The sequence below is a fragment of the Asterias amurensis genome, chromosome 13, assembly GCF_032118995.1.
Source record: "Asterias amurensis chromosome 13, ASM3211899v1".
NCBI classification, from domain to species: domain Eukaryota; kingdom Metazoa; phylum Echinodermata; class Asteroidea; order Forcipulatida; family Asteriidae; genus Asterias; species Asterias amurensis.
Genome location: NC_092660.1, coordinates 2,127,184 through 2,152,978, shown reverse-complemented (window position 1 = coordinate 2,152,978; position 25,795 = coordinate 2,127,184). Strand labels below are relative to the sequence as shown.

Sequence of the window (25,795 nt, the reverse complement as noted above, 5' to 3'; positions counted from 1 at the left end):
TTCTTTTCGCAAAAACTTGACTATAATTAAGCTGAAATATCTACAGTTTAATTATAACATACATCTTCATTCACAGTGAGTGTGGCTTTATGTCATTTATGTCCAAAAATTTATCTGCAGAAGATCCATTGTCCCGTGTATTTGTGTTTGTCTTTGTCTTTGTGATTCTGTCAATGGGTTAGGGTACAAAATACAAGGTTTCAACTAGTCCTAAGTTTTGCCCGTCTGAATTTAAAAAAAAATGGTTACTACTTAAAACTGTCACTGTTAATATTTTGAAGGAAATACCGAAATAACTGTTTAATAAATTTAATGGAATGAATTGAATATAATTTTTTTTTTTTAAAGTATCAAGACCCTTTATTTAATTTGTGTCTCTATTCGGCCAGGGAACTAGTATCACAATTACGGGATTCAATAAATAATGAATAGGCAAAACAAAATAGAACAACAACAAAAACATTACAGGAGAAAAAAAGGAAAAACGATGACGAATGATGACATTTATATTTGTTTATTTTTTGTAATGCTGAGAGGGAAGGTGACTAGGCTGGAATGTTCACATTCTGGTGGCGGGACCGGATGAAGATGAATCCATTTTCTCAGGAGTGTCAATAGTCCATCCTGCAGGAAAACATTTACAACTTTTCAAAGAATGCTGCGTTAATTTTTGTGCTCCTTCATTTTCCGTTTGAAAAGCCGAAAAAGGTGTGCCAAGAATGTGTTGTATAGTTTCTTGATTGTGGCATGTTAAAAGTGAAAATTGTCTCAAGTTAAGGGCCAGGGGTCAAGATTTCACAAAGATAGTTCGAACTATAGGACTTGTCCTATTACACAAAATGTTCTGTTTTATAAACCGAAAAAGGTACGCCAAGAATTTATTTTAGGTTCTTGATTGTGTTTAAAGGTGACAAGTGTCTCCAGTTATAGGGCAAGGAGTCGACTTCACAAAGATAGTCCCAACTATAGTCATGATGACTCTTTGGAAGTTATTAAAAACTTAAGGCTAATCGTAAAGGTAGGACGAGTAACTCGTCCTCTCGAGATAAAACTAGTTGTAAAGGAGCATTTTGGAATTTGTTTTTACTAACAAAACAGTTGCTGGCAGTGTAAACACTTTATTTAATCCACCATATACATAAACCATTAAAAAAAAATTATAAGTTTGAGATCGATCGGCCATCTGGGTCACGAGAAAAATAGTAAAAAACGATTACACCTTTTGCATGACATCGATTTAAAAACAAAATGAATCGACCGTGTAACTGTAAGTTTTATGTACATCTATGATCTTCCCCTTAGACGAGTTTTGTTCTTACCCTTTCTGGAATGGGACTCGTCCTAACTCGAGATAAAATAAGTCTTAATCTTTGTAAGGCCACTCCTGTTCACGTTTAGACCTTTTGGAGGCATGTCAAAATCCAGTCGGATGCCAACTCCCTGCTAAACTTTTCCCCATATTTGCATATCACCATAGATTAAGTCAAGGTGGTACATCATTAACATATTGAGCGGAAGTTGTACTTGTCAACTCTGCTACTGTATATAGGCTTCAGAACGACGCACCATCTAGCATATTCATTGGGCAGATATTACTCACAGAACGTGAATCATCGTCAGACAGACTTTGCTATACAATCATAGTAACAGCGCACAACTTTTCGAAAGTTTGTCCCTCCAAAAAGAAGAAGAAGCCATTTTAGAAAGTATAATCATGTTGCTGTACGTATCGAGTTTAACTTTGCTACTTTTATGCGTGGTCAGCTGCCAAGAGCCGGAGAGAGCGAGGCAAGGCAACCAACAGTCGCAAGATGTGACCGGGGAAGGGGCGCCTAAGGAGTGTACAAACTTCAGGCTTTCCATCGGCAAGTACACCAACTATTTCTACACATGTTGTGGGGAGTTGAAGGTTGACAACCCCCCGAGTGCAACTGAGGTAGGGGCATAATTTAAACTTCCCAAAATGTTAGCATTTTCAATATAATAGCCCTATATCAAAACAATTTTAGTGTGTAGCTTTTCAGGATGAATCTATAAACTTTTTGGAACGAAACCGCCGCGTCTCTTCTGCAAACTTTGTTCTGTGATTTTCACTATTTTTTCTCAAAACTTAACTACTAAAAAATAAAGCTGAAACTGCTACAGTAACCCAGTGTTCCAAATCAACTCAGCTGCAGTGAAAAAAACGCAGGACAAGTTATTTAAACTCGCCTATTTCCTAATCTACTTCTAAGGCAGAACATAATTAAACAGTAAGACAATTTCTTATTAAGATTAATCTGGAAACAGTAAAACGGGAAATGTATAGTTAATTTCAAAATGAACTGCAACTTGAGACGGGATTGTACTGCCTAACCGGACACATTTTTGGTAATCCTGTCAGAGGCAAGAATTCTCACTTGGTGTATCCCACCATAAGCATAAAATAACTAACCTGTGAAAATGTGGACTTAATTATTGGTCATCGAAGGTGCAACCAAAAAAAGTGTTTAATCAGATTCAAATTACCTCTTTCTCGAAAAATACGTTACTTCAGATGAAGCCGTTTCTCACAATACTACAACATCTCTCCATTGCATGTTTGTTACCAAGTAAGTCTCTATGCTAACAATAATTAAGTCTCTCATGCTAACAATTATATTGAGTTAATACAAATAGTGTCCAGTGCCTATAAAGTTATTTGTCGTGAGAAATTCCCTGTAGAAAAACCTTTGATTACGGTATGCAATAATACAGCATTATTATATTTGTCTTTTGATCCTAGGAAATGGTGGCAAACTGGGACTGTAACCCACAACGAATTGGATGGGCGACATTTAATGAGACGGAGCGGTATAACTGCAACAGTGAAATTGGACAAAAGAAGGCTAGAGAAATGTAAGTTTCAAACCGCACTCTATAAATAGTTCCGGTCAGAATTAGTCCGGATCTGGGTTCCGTGTGGACCTGACCTATCCACGGGTCAGTAGGACCCGGAACCCTGTGTCAAAAATGACCCAGAAATTGGGACAAGTCACAATATCCAAATTAGTTTTCAAGCAAGGGATTATATAATGGAGGGGCAAGCCATTTTTATTTATCAAAGGGTCAAAGGGGGCCTTCCATTAGAAAATCTGCAAGTCAATGGGAAACTTTGAAGAGGGCAACAGGGCCAAAGACCAGGGGCAATGGAGACCACGTAAATACAGGCCTGATTTATTTCAGTTTTGTTACCCTTTTTAACCTGACCAGAAAATGGATCAGCTCCAATAATGGGAACCAGAAATTGGGTCAATGAGTTTTCAGAATGTAGAGTAGACAGGGATAGCCAACTTTTTATGTCAAGATGATTAATTATTAGAACTATTGAAGTTTGTAAATTTTGCCGCAGTTTTTCTGATCGAGGGGGATTAAGATTATAAATAAAAAACAATTTTTGTTAATAGACAAACATTTTACTTAGATAATTTATTTCGGTTTTACAGTCTCTTAAATGAAAGTTAACCTTCTTGAGTCTAAAACAATAGCTATTTCAAATTTGAATTTAAATAATTCGAGTCAAATCGGCCATAAACCGGACCTTGATCTTAAAGCTTAAACATAATTACATGTAGGTATAAGTGCTTTATGGTCGATTTCACGTACACTAGGACTGGGACTATGTGGAAGTTTTTAAAAACTTAAAGTTATAGTCCCTAAGTTAGGACGAGTTAAACTCGTCCTAACTCAAAATAAGACTATAATTACTTTTCAAAACCACTACATCAGTGAATATAAAACCATGGAGATGTAATTACTGAAAAGAAAAAAAACCTCAACAGCGCTGTACGTAGTATTACAGTCATGTAGGACTTGAAACCACTGCTGTCTTACTGTACATGCTGTGGTGCACAGTAGCTGTCATATGACATTCTTATAATAGGCGTCGCTTCCGATCTGTCAGCTTAAAATACTCCTAAATGAATGAGTTCCTCTACGATCAAGACGCTATAACAAATCACTGACGCCATTAAAGGCACTGGAGACTACTGGCCGTTACTTAGATGGAGAGCTGTTGATAGTACAAAACATTATGAGAAACGGCTCCCTCTGAAGTAATGTGGTTTTTAAGAAGGAGATAATTTCTCACTCAAATATTGGAAGACTTCCGGCCTGGGGCCTTTTATTAGGCATCTGAAAGCACACAAAGTTGTGTTATAAGGGTGTTTTTTCCTTTCATTTTTATCTTGCATATTCGATGGCCAATTTAGTCCAAACTTTCACAGGTTTGTTATTTTATGTTGGGGTACATCAAGTGAGAAACTTAGTCTTTGGCATCAAAAGTGTCCAGTGCCTTTAAAGTATTTAACACATGAGCTTCCAGAATGAAACTGGGTATTTTCAGGAGGGGGGTTACAAAATCCTACAATATAGGCCATACCTTTCGAATGGACTGTGCAGTAACCACTTTATAGTCCGTATCCGAATAAGCGGCTACAGCTACGGCTACGGCTTGATTTCTGCGTCATCATACGTTGAAGTATAGAACGTCCTTAGCAACACACTTAGAGACAATCGTAGCTGTAGCCACCGATTCGGATACGGCCCTAGGTCACACACGGGTCGGTCTTCAGTTACTTCGTTTAGTTTGTATCAGCAGACAGACGTTTGAAAGGAAAAAAAAACAGAACGGCAACCAAAATACCGGTCATACCCCGGTGAATCATAACAGTTACGAAGCCAAGGGTAGGTCTACTTCATTATATCATGGAGCTATAGCATGGAGGTAGAAACACTGGGTGCGTTCATTTAGCTTCCCCGGGTCGACCCCGGTGTGTGGCGGTTTTTTTTTCTTCCAGGACAAACGTGTGCAGATAATTACTCACGTTCGTCCTAGGGAAAAAACCGCCACACACCGGGGTCGACCCAGGGAAGCTAAACGAACGCACCCATTGGACAGTATTGGTATAAGTCATTGTTAGCTTAATAACTTACTTGGTTTAAACGAGTAATATGGAGAGCTGTGTTGATAGTATAAAACATTGTGAGAAGCGGCTCCATGTGAAGTATTAAACGTAGTTTTTGTGAAAGAGGTAATTTCTCAGTCAAACAATGAATCGGATAAAAGGCTTCAGACCTGAAGTTTTGTTAGTAGTCTGAAAGCACACAAAATCTCTGCAACAATGGTGTTTTTTCTTTCATTATTCTCTTGCAACTTTGATGACCAATTGAGTCCAAATGTTCACAGATTTGCTAGTTTATGCATTTTTTGTGATTACCAGGTGAGAAGACTGGTCTTTGACAATTAACCAAAGGTGTCTACTGTGCTTTTAAATTTGAAACAATTTCGCACAAAGCATGTATTTTTTTGTAATTGAGTAATTGCACTGGTATCCCGTTTTGTGATTTTTGTTCAACATATTAATTTGTTTCAATTATACTTAATTAAGCAAATTCACAATCAACTAATCAAACAAGTCTACAATGCTCATGATTTTACAAAACCCTGAAAAATTATGACATGAAAGAATGTTTTATACAATTAACAGCTGTCCGTTACTCGTTACCAAGTAAGTTTTTATGCTAACAGTTATTTTGAGTAATTACCAATAACCCTATGTCCTGTGCCTTTACAGAAAGCTATCCTTTTGATAATTACTATAAAAAAATCATTTCCACAAATTTACTTGTAAGAATCACTACAGATGTCGATAACGTATGACATTTTGAGAAACAAGTACGTTCAGAGGAATACAGTTTTTATAAACAAACGTTTCAATCAGGGAAACGTTTTACGGATTGTGCATTCCAATTACGGATTACTCTTCCTGCATGGACATAACCGCTCCAGATTTTCGGCAATTTCTTAAAAACGCTACCTCCTTTTGACATGAAATTTTCTTAGGTTATAGTTTGTAAATCTTCCCATGTAGGACTAAAACAATAGAATAGTAAAAAAAAAACGAATGAATAGACCTACTTTGACTTTAAGCTCTATGCTTTAAAAATTAAGACAGTACAGAGAATCCGCAAAACACTTCAAAACAGAAAATGGAACATCAACAAAAATTGCAAATAATTTGCCTTCAGTTATTTTTTACTTGGTTAACAAAAAAACGAGGGCATTTTTGTGTTCGATGAATCCAAAATCAGCTGATATTGAACTTAGCTTGGGATCGCGGTAACGTCACAGGAAACGTTTCGTCAGTGGCCTTTTGGTATCCGGCCAAAGAATAGTGCCAGTAAAAACAAAACAAATAGTCAAATGTAGTGTACCAGAGCTCAGAAAAATTGACCCACAGTGACCCACACTGCTTAAAGGCACTGGACACGTTTGGTAATTGTCAAAGACAGTATTCTCATTTGGTGTATGCCACTGACATTATGCGAAAAACAATAAACCTGTGAACATTTTGGCTCAGTTGGTAATCGAAGCTGCAAGAGTATAATGAAAGAAAAACACCCTTGATGTGGTGCACAATTGTGTGCTTTCGTATGCCTCAGACAGGCTTCAGGCCTGACGGTCTTTCATACTCAGTTTCATATTGAGTGAGAAATTACCTCTTTCTTTAAAGCCATTATACACTTTCGGTAAACAGTATTGTCCAAATCCCACACTTCGTGTATCACAACTAATAATATATAAAATAACAAACCTGTGAGAATTTAGGTTCAATCGGTCATCGGAGTCGGGAGAAAATACCGGGAAAACTCATTCTTGTTTCCGCGCGTTTTGCCGTGTCATTACATGTAGTTAAAATTAATCCGTAATTCTCGCTCACGAGAATTTATATTGTTTTAATGTTTTCTCGAAAAGTAAAGCATTTCATGGAACAATATTTCAAGAGAAGTCTTTCACCATTACCTTCTGTAAACCCTGTAAATTATTTGTAAATCTGTGAACTTTTTTTTTTTCCTGTACCGAAAGGGTATAATGGCTTTGAGCTAAAAAAAATACGTTACTCTTGAGGGCAGTCTAGAGGGAGTCGTTTCTTACAATGTTTTATACTATCAACAGCTCTCCGTTGCTTGTTAAAAGTTTGAGTAATTACTAAACGTGTCCAGTGACTTTAAAACTAAACAAAAGAGGATTTCCATCGAAGGAAACGTTAGGTGTCATTTGTAAAACCAAAAGTAGAACCACATGTACACTGCAGGTATTATTAAATTTGCAATGGTAATCGATCGGCTTGTGGCCGGTCCTTATAAACCAAACATTCCTGCGATTTTATAAATTTTTGACCATCAAAGATAACAATAAAATGTCTGCGTTTGAATGGTCCCCAACTAATTATTGTATTATTGTTTAGCAATAATTGAAGATTAATGCCAAGTTCTCATTTGGGGGCAGTATAGCTCTAAAAGATTTGGCCTCGACCGTTTGCAAGAACGGTCTTCCTGACCAAAACCTCATCAAGAACTTTCAATATTGTAACAAATATCAACCTAATAAAAGAATCTCCTACTGAGCAAAACCATTTAGTTGTGAAACAGATACATCCAACTGATAAAACAAACAGCCGTATAGTTATTTGTCTCATATGTATTCGTAGACTTGTGGACAAGTCGTATAAAGTGCAATACGTAATATTGTCAAGACCAGTATTCCCACTTAATGTATCCCAACCATAAAGCAACTCACAATGTTTATACCATAAACAGCTCTCCATAGCTCGTTAAGTATTTTAATAATTTGAGTAAGAAATTACCTCTTTCTCAAAAACTATTAGGAAACTATGTACCAGAGGGAGCGGTTTCTCATAATGTTTCATACTATTAACTCCATTGCTCGTTACCAAGTAAGTCTTGATGCTAACAATTATTTTGAGTAATTACCAGTAGTTTAAAGAACCTTTAACGACTTGTCCACAAGTCTAATGCATTTGTTGTTTTGACCACCGATTGCTATCTTTGCACCAATGACCGACTAACTTCTGTCATTATACTTTCTGTACACACATGTCCTTGAGGGCACTTGTCTAACAATATGCGTTGTGTTTTCCGGACCCCCGCCCCCCTTGAGATTAAAGATGTCTGGTCAAAGTTGATAAAATCAATCTTTACATTGGATAAAATAATATTGGTGACTGCTCTGTATTCAGTCACTTGATACAATGTAAGGGCCGTTCACAACACTTTATAAAGGCGTATTAAGGCGTACAAACCGTACGCTGTGAGGGAGGGGGTTCATACCCGCCTAACTCTTTCGTTTTCTGAAAATGCTGACATATCTCGTGGGGGACGGAGCTCCGCTGGCCCCCACAAAAGGCCTCCGACTCCGTGGGTAAAGGGAATAAGACAAATATGGTCAGGGCCAATGAGACATGGTGGATAAGGTGGGCTAAAGTATGTGGTAAAAGAATGAGACAATGACATTTGTTTTTTGTTTTGTCTCTGTGGTGAAGCTGTAACCATAATGGGGTGTTTCTGGGGAACGGACCGGGCGTGGTTCAGGATCCACCGGAAGCATAGAGGGGGTGTTTGTGCCTGATCATGATTTGTCCTACTGCTGAACCTTAAACTTACTGACAACAAAAAAATTGTTTTGTTACTTCTGATAAGGCACTTTACAATTAAAAATTATGGTAATCAAACTTTTACAACGAGTATCAAATATTGGGACCAATACAACTCTTAAGCAGAAAATACCGCTTGACGAATTTCTTTGATACGCAAATATTGAGTGAGCCAGTCACAACAATTGTTATTACGGATAACCTGTTTCTGTTAAGCAATACTTTTTCTGTGCTTAGCAAGTAACAGGCCTTATGAATTTGAACCCTGTTAAGTACGTGGCCGACTATAGCATTCGAATACGAGTATTTGGGCAACAGACGGAGTATCTGACAGTTCGAACGCCGAGTCATACTTTATGATCACTGCAATGACAGAGTGAATCTTTTTCAAACCTGATTTGAACCCCAACCCCTTAAAAAGGGGGGGGGGGGAAACAGGCATGCAGAGTTATTTAGCCTTAGCTTATCAAATCGTACTCCACTGCTCCTTCTCTTTGAACGTATAAGCCTAGGCTTAAATATTATGTTCGCTGGTACATTGCTTTCTATAATGCTGTGTTTTTAATTGAATATTTTTAATAATAATAATATAAAAACTTATAATGCGCACTTTTCCAGAAAACCGATCAAGGCGCCTACACAAAATGAAAACATTATACAGTAGAAAATGAAGAATAAACAAAACATAATGAAACCCGATGAAAGTATAAGTGAACAAGTGTGTTTTAAGTTCCCCCTTGAGTTGTTGGGAGATGTTGTTTGGCGAAGCCATTGTGTTTTTCGAGTCATTCGCCGCATGCTTATTTCTACGATTTGTTTTTGTATTTTGTTACCAGGTGTAACGCCCGATGGGGTTGGATAGCCGCCGAGGATTGTTGGGCTTGGACGGCATGCTTTGCTGGTGTGTGCATGAAAGAGGAAACAGACCCCGGGTAAGCTTGTTTGTCTAAAACACCTCCGTTTCCCCCCGTTCAGAAGCATAAATATTTCAATAAAAGAGAACTTGACCCTACCAAATCTTGCTTTTTTTGTAAACAGCAACTGTCATTTACGGTGTGACGTTATTCAGTTTTACACTTTGACCCTTTGGAAGAGTATAGGCCTATGTGAACTCGTTCCGTTCAGCAAAGCACTGTGCAAGGCGAGAGCAAACCATTGTGTCAGTGTACCTTAAAACTGCAACCCCCCCCCCCGCCCCACCCCCCACCCGCCCCACCCCCCACCCCCCCCCAAAAAAAAAAAAAGAAAAAAAAAAAACCTAATTGTGTTCCCATACATTTTTATATCCTAAACAAGTTTCCGCGCTGCTTTTGGGCCGACTTTTCTGATCGATCATCAGGAAGGAAGCCCGCGTTCCGGGGTATCTTTGAAACATGCATCCGGATTCCTTTTACACGAAGCATAAAACAAGTACCTAAAACAATGAATGACAATGCTCTTTGTTGTTTCTATGATATATTCCACTATTTGCCTGGAACGATGACAAAGGTTGTAATATTATTTTCAAGGAAGAAGTACACCAGATGAAGTGATAACCGTGTGAACAAAACAGTATAACATCCTTCAGGGATATACAGTATTAAATACAAAACAATTAAAGGAAGTACGGGTATAAACAAAGAAAATGCAAATTCATAATGACCAGGTACGGCTCCTGGTGTACCGATGACCAATATTAGTTTACTTTTTCAAAGGTTTATTATTTGTTATAGGGTCACTTAAAGTCCAGATCCCGGTATTTTGTGCAAACATGGTTGTGGTCAAATTTTAGTAAATCCTGCTATGAGATCCTTGTTATTGAAGGCATTGACACACTTGTAACTACTCACAATAATTAGTTTGCATGAGTTTGCAATGGATAGCTGTTGGTAGTATAAAACATTGTGAGAAACGGCTCACTCTGAACTAAACGTAGTTTTTTAGAAAGAGGTAATTTCTCACCCAAAATGTTAAAAGACTTCAGGCATCAAACTTTTTGGTCATCTAAAACTAAAGCACACATTGTGCAACAAGGGTGTTTTTTTCTGTCATTGTTCTCTGGCAGTTTCGATGACCATTTCAGCTTTAGTGGATCCAGGGACTTCTAATTATAAACTTCACTACCGCGGAGTGAGTGTGTAAAGGTCTCATAGTTTCGACTATAGCTTGTTCTTGTCATCGTCAGAAATAATAATATCCATTTTGAATGGCATGACATTGCGCCAGCACCTTGTAAACCATTACATTGTGCTATAAAATGATTGTATCGCATAATTCAAACCTAGTTCACTGAGTGACGGATTTGTGCACTTTATAATAAACCACTATTATTATGTATTATTATTATATTTAACTTGTCTATCTTTAGGTACCTATCTGAAGGGTTTTGCGGTGACGGACGTTGTGATTCGACCGAGAGCACCGACTCATGTCCGTCCGACTGTTGCCCCCAAAAGAACCCGGTAGAATGTCTCATGCGAAACAGCACGTGTACCCCGGCCTGCTGCTCTGAGACGGCGTGCTGTGCCAGCTCTTCAGCGGAGTTCTTCAATACCTTTTGGATCATTGTTTTCAGTGTAATCGGAGGAGTATTCCTACTCATCAATTTCTGTTGTTGCTGTTGTTGTTGGTGTTGCTTCAAGAGATGCAAGAATGTGCAGAGAAAAGAGAAACATCCACCTAGGGTAGACCGTCAAGACACAACGATGACGGTGTTATCCATGTAACGCTCGTGTACATCCACGGCGGGCAGGTGTCATCATGACGGCATATGACGTTGATTGTATCGAGCCGCCATTTTTTTGGTTTTTTGGTAACTCGTGCGCAGGAACGATGAGAAGAAACACTTTAAAGGTCCCGCGTAAAACGAAGGCAGACAAAGAAGACAGTCATTTTTGAGACAAGGACAGTCATTTTTGAGACAAGGACAGTCATTTGCCACAAATTTACGTTTGAGGTTCAAAACATTGGTTGGTGTTCTTGTTTGTTGCAATATGCCATCTTGCGTTCACAGCAATGTGAACGAAACCGAGGCAGTGAGGGAAATACTAGTCAGGTACCTCCTCCGTTGAATGTCGGTATTCATCGATTACTTGTGTACAATACAAGTCATTTACTCTCAAGTAAAGTAAGGTCGCAATACATTTTTGTGCAGACAAGTCATTTCCCCCAGAAGTCAGGTCAAGCCATTGTCCCTCAAGTTAATTCCAGTCACAGGTCACCCCCTCCCCCCCCCCCCAAGTCAAGTCAAGTCTCAAGTCATGTTCCCTCAATTCAAGTAAAGTCACAAGACACCCCCCCCCCCCAAGTAATCACAAGTTTTTTTCAAGTCTGAAGTCAGTGAAATTGGCGACTTGATTCTGACTCGAGTCAAAGTCACCAACTCGTCGAGTCAACAACACTGGTACATTATAGTACATTACAACAATGTTGGCAGCACCAACTAACTCAAGATGAATTTATCCGCTTAGAGCGTCACATCCCACACATAATCTGCATGCACGAACCCCCAAAATAACGAACCATTACTTGACAGAGTCACCGTAAATTAAGCCAAAACATTACTGAACTTTTAAGGCAATCTTTCACAGCAAAACATGTTAACTCATAATTGGACTTGTCCAATATCACAAGAATATGGTCACCAACCGAAATACCATGTCACGTGTGCAACCTGTGACTGGTATCCTACCTATTGCTCAACGGCAGGCGATAGTGTCTGCTTAAGCAGCTCTATAATGGGTGCGTTCGTTTAGCTTCCCTGGGTCGACCCCGCGGAGCTCACTCGGGTGAGCCCCTGACAAGAGCTAAACGAACGACCACTCACCGCTCACGTCGATTACCTGGGGCCAGCCCCCAAGTGACCCACTCCACAAGCAGGGCACTGGGGGCTGACCTGGGTGAGCCCCTGGAATGACGTCAAAAGCTATTCGAACGCACCGGGGCTAAACGAACGCACCCAATATTAGGCCCAGTTTGTCATTATGGCAAAATGTTATGTACGGCCTCAGTTCACATTAGGCGGGTACAACTGGACAGTTAGTTAGGCCATAATAGATGGATTGCACATGACGTCATTGACCACCATCTTTGATGTAAAACAATGGCAAAGTGCACGCGTTAACGCACTGCAAACGACTCTCAGCCAATGATAGCCTGTTTGGCATGCACATCGAACTTGTATTACAATTATTAATGGTATTTTATGCAAGTGACAAAAGTTTTCGAAGAAGGGTATTTTTTATAAAAGATAAACGACTCCAAGATGAAAATATTGTGGTAAAGGAGTTATTTTTCAAATGTATTCATTTGTTTGGTCACGGATGATGTTATATGAAGTAAATTTAAAACTTATTACGGGACTTTTTATAGTGTGTGGTCATGTATATGAATTACCACTTTTATTTAAACTCTTAAATTCTTATTTTTCGGGGTATTAGACTAAATTATTATTATTTTTTTATTATTATTAACCAAATTCATCTGACGTCATCACTCAAAAACTTAGTTGCGCCGTTTTTGAGTCAGGGCCCGATTTCACACAACTGCTGTTTATGCACAGATGCAGATCTAAATGTTGCTTAACAGTTTTATGCTAAGCAAAAATGAACTCGGAACCAGCCACAAAATTCTACTTGATATGGTATTTTGGCTGGTAACCTCAAACTGCGCGGTGAGCACAGTTATTTGTTTGTGTTTGCTTACTTTTGTGCTTAAACAGATCAACGAAATTGGGCAAGAATTCCCCATAAGTTCCCCAAATGTATACATACGTGTCCGTACACTTTGACTGCGAAATGAATGTGAAATCAACGGTACATTCGTGCCACGTGACCGTCAGGATCTTGACGTAGGCTAAATGCCACTCTCCGACGAAATTCATGAGCCTCGAATTGTTACGTCACTGTCCAGGATGGCCTCATATATTTCACTCAAATAAAGAGAGCGATTCGAATAATATTAAATAGTTTAAATGTAAGGTAATTCTTGATATTATTTTGTATGTAATCTTATTCAACTAAGATAATTAACTAAAACGGCGGGTAAACTGGTTAAATCAATTCCATGCAAATAATACTTCGGCTTTACAAAGTATTCTTAAAGATTTCTGAATAACTATTGTGTGATTTGAAAGTGTAATATTAACTTTGATGAACGGGCATTACCAGAGACTTTATATTACTGCTTTTTTATTTAACTTTTTGTTATAAATTATTGTGTTACTTGTAAGTAAGCAAATTTTGAAGGATGGTGGACCCAACACTATGACACTATTTAGTTTGGGTAACATTCTCTGTAAACACCCAAACCAAACAGTGCACTCCTGTAGTGTCCGCCATTTCTCAAAAAGGCTAATGCGATTATTCGATACTTTCCCAACAATTTCGGGTATATTCAAAGGAAGTCATTGTTCTATAATAATTCTTACTTTTAAATTCGAAACTTTTACTATTTTTGAATTTCTTTCAATTGATTTCAGGTAATTGCTATTTCTTTCAGAAGGTTTTGCTTGTTTGAAAAATATGATTATGCCTAAAGTAGAAAGTCAATGGGCCACTATAATCTTCGAAATAAAAATACACTCGATCATACATCATATAGTTCTCAAAAATTTAGATAGACGTTTATTAAACCACACAAACAAATTTTAACAGAAATTATATTTTTTAAAAGAGAACACAGTTTAAAAAACTCGTCAAAGACCAACATACACTCGAAGAGTTATCGACACCGAGTGATTATTGATACGGAAGCGTATCAGTTATCGACTCGTACAAATCGATTAGTTGTTATCGATACAAACAAAGCGAATTGCTCTCAATTTTGAGTGGAAAACATTAGTTGTTATATATTTCTTACGTGTGAGGTCTATTTCTCAACAAGAAAATTCACATTACGTAGATTTTGAAGGATCAATTCGACTCAAAATCCGACCATCGCAACTAACTTCATTGCATATTCATGTTTAACCCACACCTGTGACGTCATGCTATTGTTAAATCGCTCCATTATTTTGCACGAATGGCGCGATGGGTACATCTATTCACCCATTGTGCATAAAAGAGTTAGGGAACAAAGTAAATCAAGTCAATGACGCCATTGACCATATATTATTTTGTTTTTAATGGTTTTTAACACAGGTTAATAGAGCTACACATGTATTGCAAAATGATCGTTAACACTTTCCACAAGTGAACAGCTACATTATTAAATTATTATTTAGCTGAGATGTTAAAAAATAATCATAGAACTACAACAGTAATTTGAGCAGGTCTTAAAGTCAGATAAATCAATTTCATTTTAACCAGTATTTTTGTTTTTTGTTTTTTATTAATTCAAAATGTTTAATTTATCATACACAAACATGGTAAGTGAGTAAAGTCCCTAAAATGTAAGATTGCAAAGATACTTTTTTCAATATCATCATAAAATAACAGGAATTCAACTGAAATTGTTGATCATAAAGGTAGCTTAAATTTGTTTATTAAAAACAAATCTGAAACTACAGGCTTGTACGCGGGTAGGTCACTTCTTTTAACTTCACCTTTTGGGTTTTTTGTAGACCGAGAAAGTCGGCTACAACATCATCTGATAGTCTGTTTTTATCACTAACTTGTATAAATTTACTTAAAGTCAAGAAACAAAATCACTTATCTGCTGCCACTTTCGCTTCCGATCTATGATGCCACTATCGAAGGAACGAGCATATTTCCTAAATGTTGGTCTTCGTCCATTGTTCACACACCACCAGTGGTGTTCACTGGAGTGAACAAGCTTACGTAATACATACAAACAATTGACTTAAAAATTAAACAATATCGCGCCATTCGTGCGAAATAATAGAGCGATTTTAACAATAGCATGACGTCACAGGTGTGGGTTAAGTCGCATAATGCACTCGGTGAACGCGCCATTCGTGGGTACGAATGGCCCTCGGGCTTCGCCCTCGGGCCATTCTTACCCACGAATGGCGCGCACCTCGGGCATTATCCTATACTTAGTTTTCCATCTTGGCTTTTAATTGGTCAAAAATCGCGATGACCCCAGATCGTTTTCAACGGTTGAAAGGCTATGTTTTGTTTACGATTTTGACTCAAGAGAGCGCTCGTCAACAACTTCGCACATGCGCAAAACTAACTGTCAGCGAGTAAGCAGCGGTGGTGTACGTCCGGTAATGACTCTGAGAAGTAATGTAAGAAAAAAACTTACGTGATAAGAAGTACAGCAGATTTGGATATGTGTAATGCATTTTAAGAAACATTTTAACTTGCGGTTATGGAAAAATATATCACCTTTTCTCCCTCAATATTTGAATAAAATCAGCGTTACCGCGGTAACGCTTCTAAGATTATGTATGTCTTAGGGATTATTCTGCATGTGTGGACATTATTCAATCCAAATTGTAAGCGATATCTTAAAAACGCGACCCTTACCTGGTTAAGTTTTATTTATTGTTATATACATTTATAATTGAAACATTCGAAGGGTTCCAAATACCAAACGTACACAAATCATTTAATTACAATGACTCAATTTTTAAACCAGCCTTTTACTGCTGAACAGTAATTATTAATTTGTATAATTTATTTCCCGTAGGCCTAAAAAGTATAACAGAGTATTTAATTTGTTTGTAAATTTTTAAATATTGCGATTGTAAATGTAATTTAATGAATAAAGACAGTATAAACTAGAAATTGAGAGTTTGTGTACAAACTCAGGGTGTTCGGGTGAATGGTCAAATGAGGTCACGTTGTGTACAACATTTGTAGAACATTACAAGAGGTTTCATGTAGTGAAAGAATCTTGTACGTAGCGTTTGTGGTTCTCAAGATATGAATTTTTCAATTATTTACCGTTTATTTAACTTAATGACGTCATCGATGATGTCATCATTCCAAAAAAAGTTTTGGTTTCGTCTGCACACTAAGGTTTATGTTCATGGTAAGTTTCAAGTTCATACAAGCGTTAGTGTTGTTCAACAAGTTCATAGTAGTTTAACATTTTGTTCAAAATCGCACGAAGAAAGATGAGGCGAATCCCAGCGTAGTGGAATTTGAATTACGCGCGCCTTCAACGGAGTCTGCATGTGTATACACAACCCGTAATGCCCACAGCCACGCAGTGCTGTTTTGTCGTAGAGCATGGATACAATGTAGGCCTACATGAACTACACGCACACACACCCACACACCCACAGTACAATAGTAGCATTCACATACATGAATGGCGATACTATCTGGTTTCTACGCGTAATGAATGGAGGTCAACACAAACGCGCGCTTTTACGACCAGAAGGCAAAATTCAACTGGCATTATGTTTGTGCAAAAGTTTGAGCAGGATAACTGATCTTCAAACTGATATTCAAATTTTGCGAATATGATATATAGTTCTTGAGATATGAACTTTTGAAATTTTGAACTTCCTGTTTCAACCGGAAGTAAAAGTCACATGAGGTCACGTTGTGCACGACTTTTGTAGCTAATTACAAGACCTTTTATATGCACCAAATATCTTGTGTGTGGCATTTGTAGTTCTCAAGATATGAACTCTCCAATTTTTAGCGTTTTTTTGAACGTAATGACGTCATCAATGACGTCAACATTTCAAAAATGTTGCTGTTTCGTCTACTCATTAGGATCAATATATATGGTAAGTTTCAGGTTCATACAAGCTTTAGTTTTTGCGAAAATCGCGCGAGAACGTTCGAGGAGAAGAACACGCAGAAAAAAAAAAAAAACTAGAAATTGAGAGTTTGTGTACAAACTCAGGGTGTTCGGGTGAATGGTCAAATGAGGTCACGTTGTGTACAACATTTGTAGAACATTACAAGAGGTTTCATGTAGTGAAAGAATCTTGTACGTAGCGTTTGTGGTTCTCAAGATATGAATTTTTCAATTATTTACCGTTTATTTAACTTAATGACGTCATCGATGATGTCATCATTCCAAAAAAAGTTTTGGTTTCGTCTGCACACTAAGGTTTATGTTCATGGTAAGTTTCAAGTTCATACAAGCGTTAGTTTTGTTCAACAAGTTCATAGTAGTTTAACATTTTGTTCAAAATCGCACGAAGAAAGATGAGGCGAATCCCAGCGTAGTGGAATTTGAATTACGCGCGCCTTCAACGGAGTCTGCATGTGTATACACAACCCGTAATGCCCACAGCCACGCAGTGCTGTTTTGTCGTAGAGCATGGATACAATGTAGGCCTACATGAACTACACGCACACACACCCACACACCCACAATACAATAGTAGCATTCACATACATGAATGGCGATACTATCTGGTTTCTACGCGTAATGAATGGAGGTCAACACAAACGCGCGCTTTTACGACCAGAAGGCAAAATTCAACTGGCATTATGTTTGTGCAAAAGTTTGAGCAGGATAACTGATCTTCAAACTGATATTCAAATTTTGCGAATATGATATATAGTTCTTGAGATATGAACTTTTGAAATTTTGAACTTCCTGTTTCAACCGGAAGTAAAAGTCACATGAGGTCACGTTGTGCACGACTTTTGTAGCTAATTACAAGACCTTTTATATGCACCAAATATCTTGTGTGTGGCATTTGTAGTTCTCAAGATATGAACTCTCCAATTTTTAGCGTTTTTTTGAACGTAATGACGTCATCAATGACGTCATCATTCCAAAAATGTTGCTGTTTCGTCTACTCATTAAGATCAATATATATGGTAAGTTTCAGGTTCATACAAGCTTTAGTTTTTGCGAAAATCGCGCGAGAACGTTCGAGGAGAAGAACACGCAGAAAAAAAAAAAAAAAAAAAAAAAAAAAAAAAAAAAAAAAAAAAAACAGAACAATAACAATAGTTGTTCGGCTGGTGGCCGAACACCTAAAAAAAAAAAAAAAAAAAAAAAACAGAACAATAACAATAGTTGTTCGGCTGGTGGCCGAACACCTAATAAACTTGTTTCGATGGTTTTAATTTAATCGGCTTTCAGGGGGGCCCTCAGACGTCATCAAAGATGGCGGTTATTGTCGAACATTGGGCGATTTTGCCTGGTACACAGGATGTATTGCACGAAAAGGTCACCATGGAACATTGGCTAGTGGTTGACAAAAAGTGTCATTGCTCGAACTTGTCCCAGATTTACATCTAAACCGCCCTCTATTGAAATCTATTTTGCATCAATGTCGCAACTGACTTCACTTGTCATGCAAATCAACATGCAAATATAAGATGCCCGGTTCGTCTGATGTAAATTTCATAAAATTAATTGGTTTATAACCTACAGTAGCATCAGTTCAAGGCCTTTTGACATCCTGCCAAGTTTTAAGATTGACTTATCAGGTAAAAAGGAAGTTACTAAACGGACGGGCACACCGCACAGGAACAGGAACTTAACATCCTTAACGCTATTCACAAGATAGAGTATTATTTACTCAATCGAGGTTGCCATACAACAACTTCTACCAAATCAGACTTGGTTCCAAGTCCGTGATAGTGGCTTTGAAGTCTACCTGATGGCCAAAACATAATTGCATTACATCGCGCCCTCTTGTGGATTAACCTCCGTCATCACGTGAATGGATGACACTTGTTGATTCAACAGACAAATATGAATAGATGGAAATCGTTGCAGACCCACTGCTAAAATAAATGATTCCAACTGCCTCTAGCTACCGGGAAATCTCAGTGTTCTAGTTTTGGTAAGACACTTCTTTAGAATTCGATGACCAGTTCAGCATTTAATAGTGGATCGAGGGGACATCTCACTATAAGTTCATTGGTCTCAACGTTCGACTAGCTTGCTCTAGTCATCGTCAGGAATATTTTCTAATAATGTCCATTTTGAATGGCATCACATTGCGTCAGCACATTGTAAACCATTACATGGTGCTATAAAAGGATTAGGTCTCATAATTCAAACGTAGTCACATCTTGCAGGAAAATATTGTATGTTAAAACATCCACAATTGTGTATAATGCGAACAGATCCCTCAGTAAAAGTTTAAACGACACAGATGAAATCAGCTGCATCATCTATGTCATTGTAAGGCATACAACAAGTACTAATTGTTAATAATTATTAAACACTCTAACCGCATCCAAATTTTGTGTACACAAGTTCTAACAAATCATGGCCCCACCCGCAATAGGTATAACCGTGTAGCAACTTCGTGTGTGAAGCGATACACCGGGGAAGGCATCAGCAAAACAGCTTTTATTTCCTGAGCGAGGGACTGACAGCTTCCCCTTATAAACAGAGAGCAAGGCCATCGGGTAACACAGCCTTCTCCTCAGCCGGAATCCAACTTCCCCGATCACAATCACTTCAACTCACAGATCCACATTTCCTACCGAAGCTCTACTGTTGAACACTTCCTTCTCAAACCTATGGCAAGCAACACACTTTCTTTTTCTCTTCAGTGAACACCTAAAACTCAGCCATCATGTGAGGAACGAGGGCAGCTTCCTCAGATTTGAAACATGTCATCATTATGTGGCCTTTACTGCATTGCGACAGTTTTGCTCCTCGGTGTTGTGAGTCTGGCGACGGATTCGCCACCGATTCAAGACGCCGCTGATCGGCCACAGAAGGCCGCCCAGTCCTCCGACAATAATTGCGTCAACTACAATCTCGTCGATGCAACGAGTAATACAGACTACTTCTACACGTGTTGTGAAACGCTTGGTGAAGGGACAGCTAAAATAGACGCCAAAACCAAGGTAATACACTCTGTTTTTAATGTTTTTAAATATTTAAAATGTTTCAATGTTTGAACTGTATGCGAATTTGACTTACCCTTGGGATTCAATAAAGATTAATTGTCAAATTGTCTATCAAATTGGGCCATGTTGAAAGTCAACAATCACATGAGCAATTGATAATGTTTTCAACAATCCCTAAAAGTCAGCACCTAGTTATTTGGTCAACAAATAGTTGCTGGTTCACATAATTATCCATGGGGCTCGTGGCACATGGTTCCCCTTTTATTTGGAGTCATACAATATCAAACCATTTTAATAAGGCATGCAGGTATGCACCAAAGCATTTTCTCCATGGTACGGGCACACTTTGAAGAAACTGTCCACTGTTACTGGAGCATTTTAAGGGCACCAAGGCAATGACCAGGGGCATGGAAGCAATGGTCTTCGTTGCCTTTGATGTGAAATTGGGCCTACAAAGGGGAAACTAAGATACTTTCATTATCAAATTTACAGGTGACCATACACAACTATGACTGCAACCCATCTCACCTCACCACAACAGACTATAATCAACAGCAAATGTTCACATGCACCGACAAGGGAAACGCTGAAGAGTGGTAAGTAAAGTCGGCAATATGAATCTACCAGGAAACGTCATGAGATACAGGAAAGGTTCAGCAACCATAATAATACAGTATTAATAACCAAACACTGTGCCTAACTTAGAGCATGGAGCTAGACCTCCATGCAATAGAGCCATGATCTGGTTGGAAAATGGTCACTATAAGCAATACAACATCACGTAATTACGGACAAAATGTTAATACACAGCAAAATTTAACCATTCAGCGAAAAGGGAAACCCAGAAAGATGGTAATTTGGTCGGGAATTTGACAGGAAATGTCAAGGGCACTTACAGGGAAAACTTCACCCCCTAATAAATAAACTTTGTGAGGCCATAATTATATTAATTTGGTTGAAAAAAAACTGTAAGCATGATCGAAACGTAACGTAATTACAGATAGTGGAGTTACATGTAATGTTTTTAAATCATAATATTGCGACTAATCAATATTACGTATAGCAAGTTGAGAGTATAGTATCATTACATCTTGCCATGTGCAGTTACGATATGTGCTTATGTGAGATTAAGCTAATCACAAATCACGCATACATGCAGTGATTATCGTATAGCGCCCCCATCGTTCATTTCCTGAAACATATCCCCTTCCAGGGCGTGGTGCCATTGCTTCACCTCCAAATCACAGTTAGTTAAATTGATAAAGATTATGTCGTGTCAACATGTATAATCGCCACCAAATGCATGTTATCAATCAACATTATTTATTTATTTATTTTATTTAAAAAATATGACTTTTTCTCGACAGGTGTAACCAGCGATGGGGCTGGTTAAGCACAGAAGACTGTTGGGTGTGGTCAGAATGTTTTGAAGCTGCGTGCAGACCCGGGTAGGTTGGGGCATAATGGCCTATAGTACTTATGAATAACATAACAATTACGGTTTATAAGGCGTTATTCCGTCAATATCATAGCGCACTTGAAAGCAACTAACAAGATTGGGAACGGGTGAGATTTTAGAGCGAAATGTAGATAGAGAAACAGATTCCCTAATGGCAGTAGGGGGATTGTTCCGCGTCATTGGCCCAGCTACACTGACAGTTTTTTAACTGGAACTTTGTTTGCTCGGGGAACATTCAAGCGGGTGATGTTAAAGTGTGGACTGAAGAAATCGTGGGGGAGTGTGATGTGACAGTAAAGTGGAAATATATCGAGGAGTACTTTTGTTCAAGCAAATAAAAACTGGAAGAGCAATTTTAAAATGGACACGTCCTCGAATATTTAGCCAATGAAGTTCCCCAAGTGATGGTGATGTTCTTTCAAAGGTGTGGAACAGATTTAACGGGCTGCACATTTTGAAATATTTTAACTCTGTCAAATTCATGTCAAATTCATGTGACCTGGCACCAAATAAAAGTAGATTGCCGTAGTTAGTATAAGATAGGACTAAAACTCTGACAATATAATGGAGAGTATCCTTAATCCTTATTAATCGTTTCATTGTTTGGTGGTTATAATGTGCTACTTATAGAAGCCCGGCCGAGAACAAACAATTTCACGCCATTCGCGTAGACAGTGACAAAGACGCATTCATAAAATACATTAACAGATTTACACGCCCGACTGTCATTTTTCGGCAATTAAAACAAAATTTGATACATTTTTAGACAGAGGCAGAGGACCTGCTCATTGAAGTTGGGGGAGGGGGAAGCAGAATATTACAGTGAACGTATTTTGAGAGTTTGGAGCCTCTCCGATACTAAATATAAACACACTGACAACACAACAACAAAAAGCGGGAAAATGTGTCACATTTTTGTCGTGCGTATCCTTCCACCACTTTTTCATTCGTTATGAAATAATATACTACTCAAACGAGATGTTCCTGTTTGTCAAAAAAATGAGGGAAAGGTGGTGGCAGGATACGGATAGTTTTTCCTTCCAATAATTGAGTTAATAAAAAGAAAATTTCTTACAAATTTGCAGGTCGTCCGAACGTAGCTTTTGTGGGGATGGACGGTGCGACAACTCCGTTGAAACTTTTAACAGTTGTCCGCTCGACTGCTGTCCGGTGGAAAATCCAGACCAATGCATCATCAAGGTGTGTAGCATTTCCACAAATCCATCGACAAAAACATTCCTTTGATATCCAAACAGTTTCTTGAAAAGTCTCCTGTTATCTATAGATAGTTTCACATATCCAGCGAGGTTCTTATTCTAGCGAAGACAGTCCTTTTTTGTAGTGTAGTGTCTGAAAGTTTTCAGCTCTGCTCCTCCCGAAAATTCGTGCGTGTTCCATCAATGGCCGACGTGTAACTTTCGCAGGTTCCCTACGGCGCATGCCACACGAGGCAATTTTACAGGCAACCAGTTCTTGGCAATCTCCAAAAAGACTCAAACTAGCCGGGTGAATTGTCATTTACATTTTGAATATTCACAAATTGTTTTTCTTGGCGTTCCGAATACATTGTTCTAAAAATGATATACTCATGGGGAAAAGTACCGTAGTCTGCAACCACTTTTTATTTAGTTATGGAATCAAATATAGTGATCTAATTTAATCAAAATAAGATATTCATTTTGGTAAAAACTAGTGAAAAGTGGTAGCAGAATACGGAAGTTTTCCCTACTCATGTGCTACCAATGCTCCCGTAGCATGCACTGCAGTTGGTTGCCTTCGCCGTTGCCTATAAAAGTTGCCTCGTGTGTGTAGTGTCAATGCCCTTGACTGAAATGTACGCATGTCACGGTCTAATGCACCACCAAATGTGATAATGTCAACAGGCGGGATTTGAACCCACCATATTTTGCATTCCAAAGCAGACGTATTCTATGCTCTGGCTATATCGAGTGTTTTTTAACATGATGCAATATTTAGGCCTACAACAGTTCAGTCTCCTGACGATGACTAGAGCAAGCTATTCCGAAACGAGGTAATAGAAAAAAAGCAAGCAAGTTCTCAAAAGAAAAAAACACCTAATAGTAGATACTCATATGGTATTACTGCATCCAAAAAATAAATGTATAACAGTTAAGTCCTTAACCATGTAAACTTCTTTGGCCCCTTTCAATGCATTGACCTGACATTCTTGCCCTAATCGTTTCTTTTGTTCTTGTTATACTTTACAGAACAATACATGCTCCAGCTTGTGTTGTTCGGAAGCCACATGTTGTGACGGGAGTGAGGCATCTACATCTGCACAAGATACAACAACTTTCTGGCTTATTGTGGGTGCTGTAATAGCTGGGGTGATATGCTTGCTGTACTGTTGCTGTTGTTGTTGTTGCTGCTGCTGTCGCCATTTGTATAAAAGCATGTTCCACCATTCGAAGAAAAGAAGGCATGGGTCGTTCATAGTATCGGGCGCAGTTTAGGGATAACGTGGGTAACGTGCAATGATTGTGGTAATTAGGTTTGTAAAATAATTTTTTTTTAAAGTAGATCTTTTTATATACAAAAAAGGACTAGTTCTTTAAATGGGGGTCGTAATAAAGTGTTGTACGGGAGCGTATTGCGCCACATGAATAAACAAATTCTCTCATTTTGTGTACGTACACGATCGTTTACGTACACGATAAGAGGGAGCACATTTATTTATTCATGTGGCGGCAATACGCTTCCGCAGTGGTGCGTTTTTTTCTACTAAAAGGATAATAATATTGTTGATTAATTTATACAAATTAGTGACAATGAAACGCTGTTCATTTGTCCTGAAGATCGGTATACAAAAAAATTATTTACTTGGTAATATCAATAATATATTGTACATACTTTGTAGGGTGAGAAAATATAATTGGCTGTTATCATCAACCAAAATGACTTGTGCCCAATTTCATAGAGCTGCTAAGCACAATAATTTGCTTAGCATGAAATGTCTTGGTAAAAACAGGATTACCAACCAAATTTTCAGGTTATTTTTAGGATAAGCAAAGAACAGCTGAATACCAGTAACAAGCGATATGCAACAAATGGAAATTTGGTTGGTAATCCTGGGGTTTTTTTTCATCAAGGAAGACATTTTATGCCAAGCAAATTTGTGTGCTTGGCTGCTCTACGAAATTGGGCCGTGTATGGTAAAAATGCAAAGAATAGTTAATGGCTTCTACTTTTATAGAGTATCGGACTTTTTGACGTGTTTTAAAAGTGTGACTCGGCATATAAAACTGCAAGAATAACAACAAATCTAACTGGAAAAAACAACAATGAAGCACCGCCTGTACAAAGTTGATTGTCTTTTGATTTGCAAAATATTGATTACTCAAACTAATAAGTACTAGATGTTGCCTTAAACATTACAAAAATAACATAAAGATATACAAACATTAATGGCTACCACCTAGTTCTTAAATATAATTATTATTAATACAAACTTTTTTAATGACTATTTTATATTATATGATGTAAATAATTCTGATGTTAATGATTTTTGTAAGTACCTTATCGGCAATGGCGTATAACGCATCGTCGGTAAATTACGATTAACCAGTAAGCACTGCCTTGATTAATGCTTTAATCGCTGTTCTTGATTAAACCTCATTTTTTATTTGCTAATAAAATTGTAAATGACTGTAAATATTAAAATATGCCTCGGATATGTCATAATTATTATTTCATTGTCTTCAACAGGGCCACCCAATAGAGCTGCTTAAGCTTTGGGAAAAATTGTTGCTTATCAGAATAGCATTACCAGCTAAAATATCATTTTACATGTCCAACATTTAATTGGTATGCTGCTTATAGTTGTGCTTAGCCGACATTTTAAGCAATATTTTCAGCTCTATGAATTGGGCCCAAGATGCATCTCACTAAAGCCCATGCAAAAAGTTATGTACTAGACAAATTGAGAGCCATGTGACTTGGGTTAATTACTAACTATAGAAAAATTGTGGATGACCTAGGCCTCAAAAAACTAATTTGCCGAAAGGTGTAGGCCTGTGTAAAAACAAAATGAAAGACTGATCAGCTCAGACGTTTGAAATGTGCAATCAATTGAACAACCCATATCAACTCTAGCAGAGGGTACAAGTTTATTAAATCAATAGATAATTTTCTCTTGACAGTAACAAATTGAAAGACTTCTA

The 25,795-nt window shown here is 38.0% G+C and overlaps 3 protein-coding genes across 3 annotated transcripts in view; 2 read left to right on the top strand and 1 right to left on the bottom strand.

Annotated features, from left to right (window-relative positions):
- LOC139945903 (opsin-5-like) overlaps positions 1 to 22,815 on the bottom strand; it is a 132,289-nt gene extending 109,474 nt beyond the window's left edge. The window contains exon 1 of the mRNA XM_071943410.1: positions 22,690 to 22,815. The gene's annotated coding sequence lies outside the window, so the exon portion shown is untranslated. The remainder of the gene's footprint in view (positions 1 to 22,689) is intronic.
- On the top strand, positions 1,595 to 11,682 carry LOC139946161 (uncharacterized). Its single transcript, XM_071943782.1, has 4 exons — positions 1,595 to 1,936; positions 2,765 to 2,877; positions 9,311 to 9,406; positions 10,822 to 11,682. The coding sequence occupies exons 1-4, from the start codon at positions 1,715 to 1,717 to the stop codon at positions 11,177 to 11,179; spliced, it is 789 nt and encodes a 262-aa protein (XP_071799883.1). The 5' UTR covers positions 1,595 to 1,714; the 3' UTR covers positions 11,180 to 11,682.
- On the top strand, positions 18,999 to 25,295 carry LOC139945904 (uncharacterized). Its single transcript, XM_071943411.1, has 6 exons — positions 18,999 to 19,131; positions 19,853 to 20,152; positions 20,648 to 20,751; positions 21,523 to 21,603; positions 22,700 to 22,814; positions 23,843 to 25,295. Exons 2-6 carry the CDS (start codon positions 19,913 to 19,915, stop codon positions 24,086 to 24,088), a joined length of 786 nt encoding a protein of 261 aa, XP_071799512.1. The 5' UTR covers positions 18,999 to 19,131; positions 19,853 to 19,912; the 3' UTR covers positions 24,089 to 25,295.
- Positions 25,296 to 25,795: the final 500 nt, after the last annotated feature.

Bases quoted from the DNA above. Each gene is read 5' to 3' on its own strand.
- LOC139946161 (XM_071943782.1), top strand. From the start codon at position 1,715: ATGTTGCTGTACGTATCGAGTTTAACTTTGCTACTTTTATGCGTGGTC. The intron at 1,937-2,764 runs GTAGGGGCATAA...TTTTGATCCTAG, and splicing joins ACCCCCCGAGTGCAACTGAG to GAAATGGTGGCAAACTGGGA. The intron at 2,878-9,310 runs GTAAGTTTCAAA...TTTTGTTACCAG, and splicing joins CAAAAGAAGGCTAGAGAAAT to GTGTAACGCCCGATGGGGTT.
- LOC139945904 (XM_071943411.1), top strand. From the start codon at position 19,913: ATGTCATCATTATGTGGCCTTTACTGCATTGCGACAGTTTTGCTCCTC. The intron at 20,153-20,647 runs GTAATACACTCT...TCAAATTTACAG, and splicing joins AAATAGACGCCAAAACCAAG to GTGACCATACACAACTATGA. The intron at 20,752-21,522 runs GTAAGTAAAGTC...TTTTCTCGACAG, and splicing joins AAGGGAAACGCTGAAGAGTG to GTGTAACCAGCGATGGGGCT.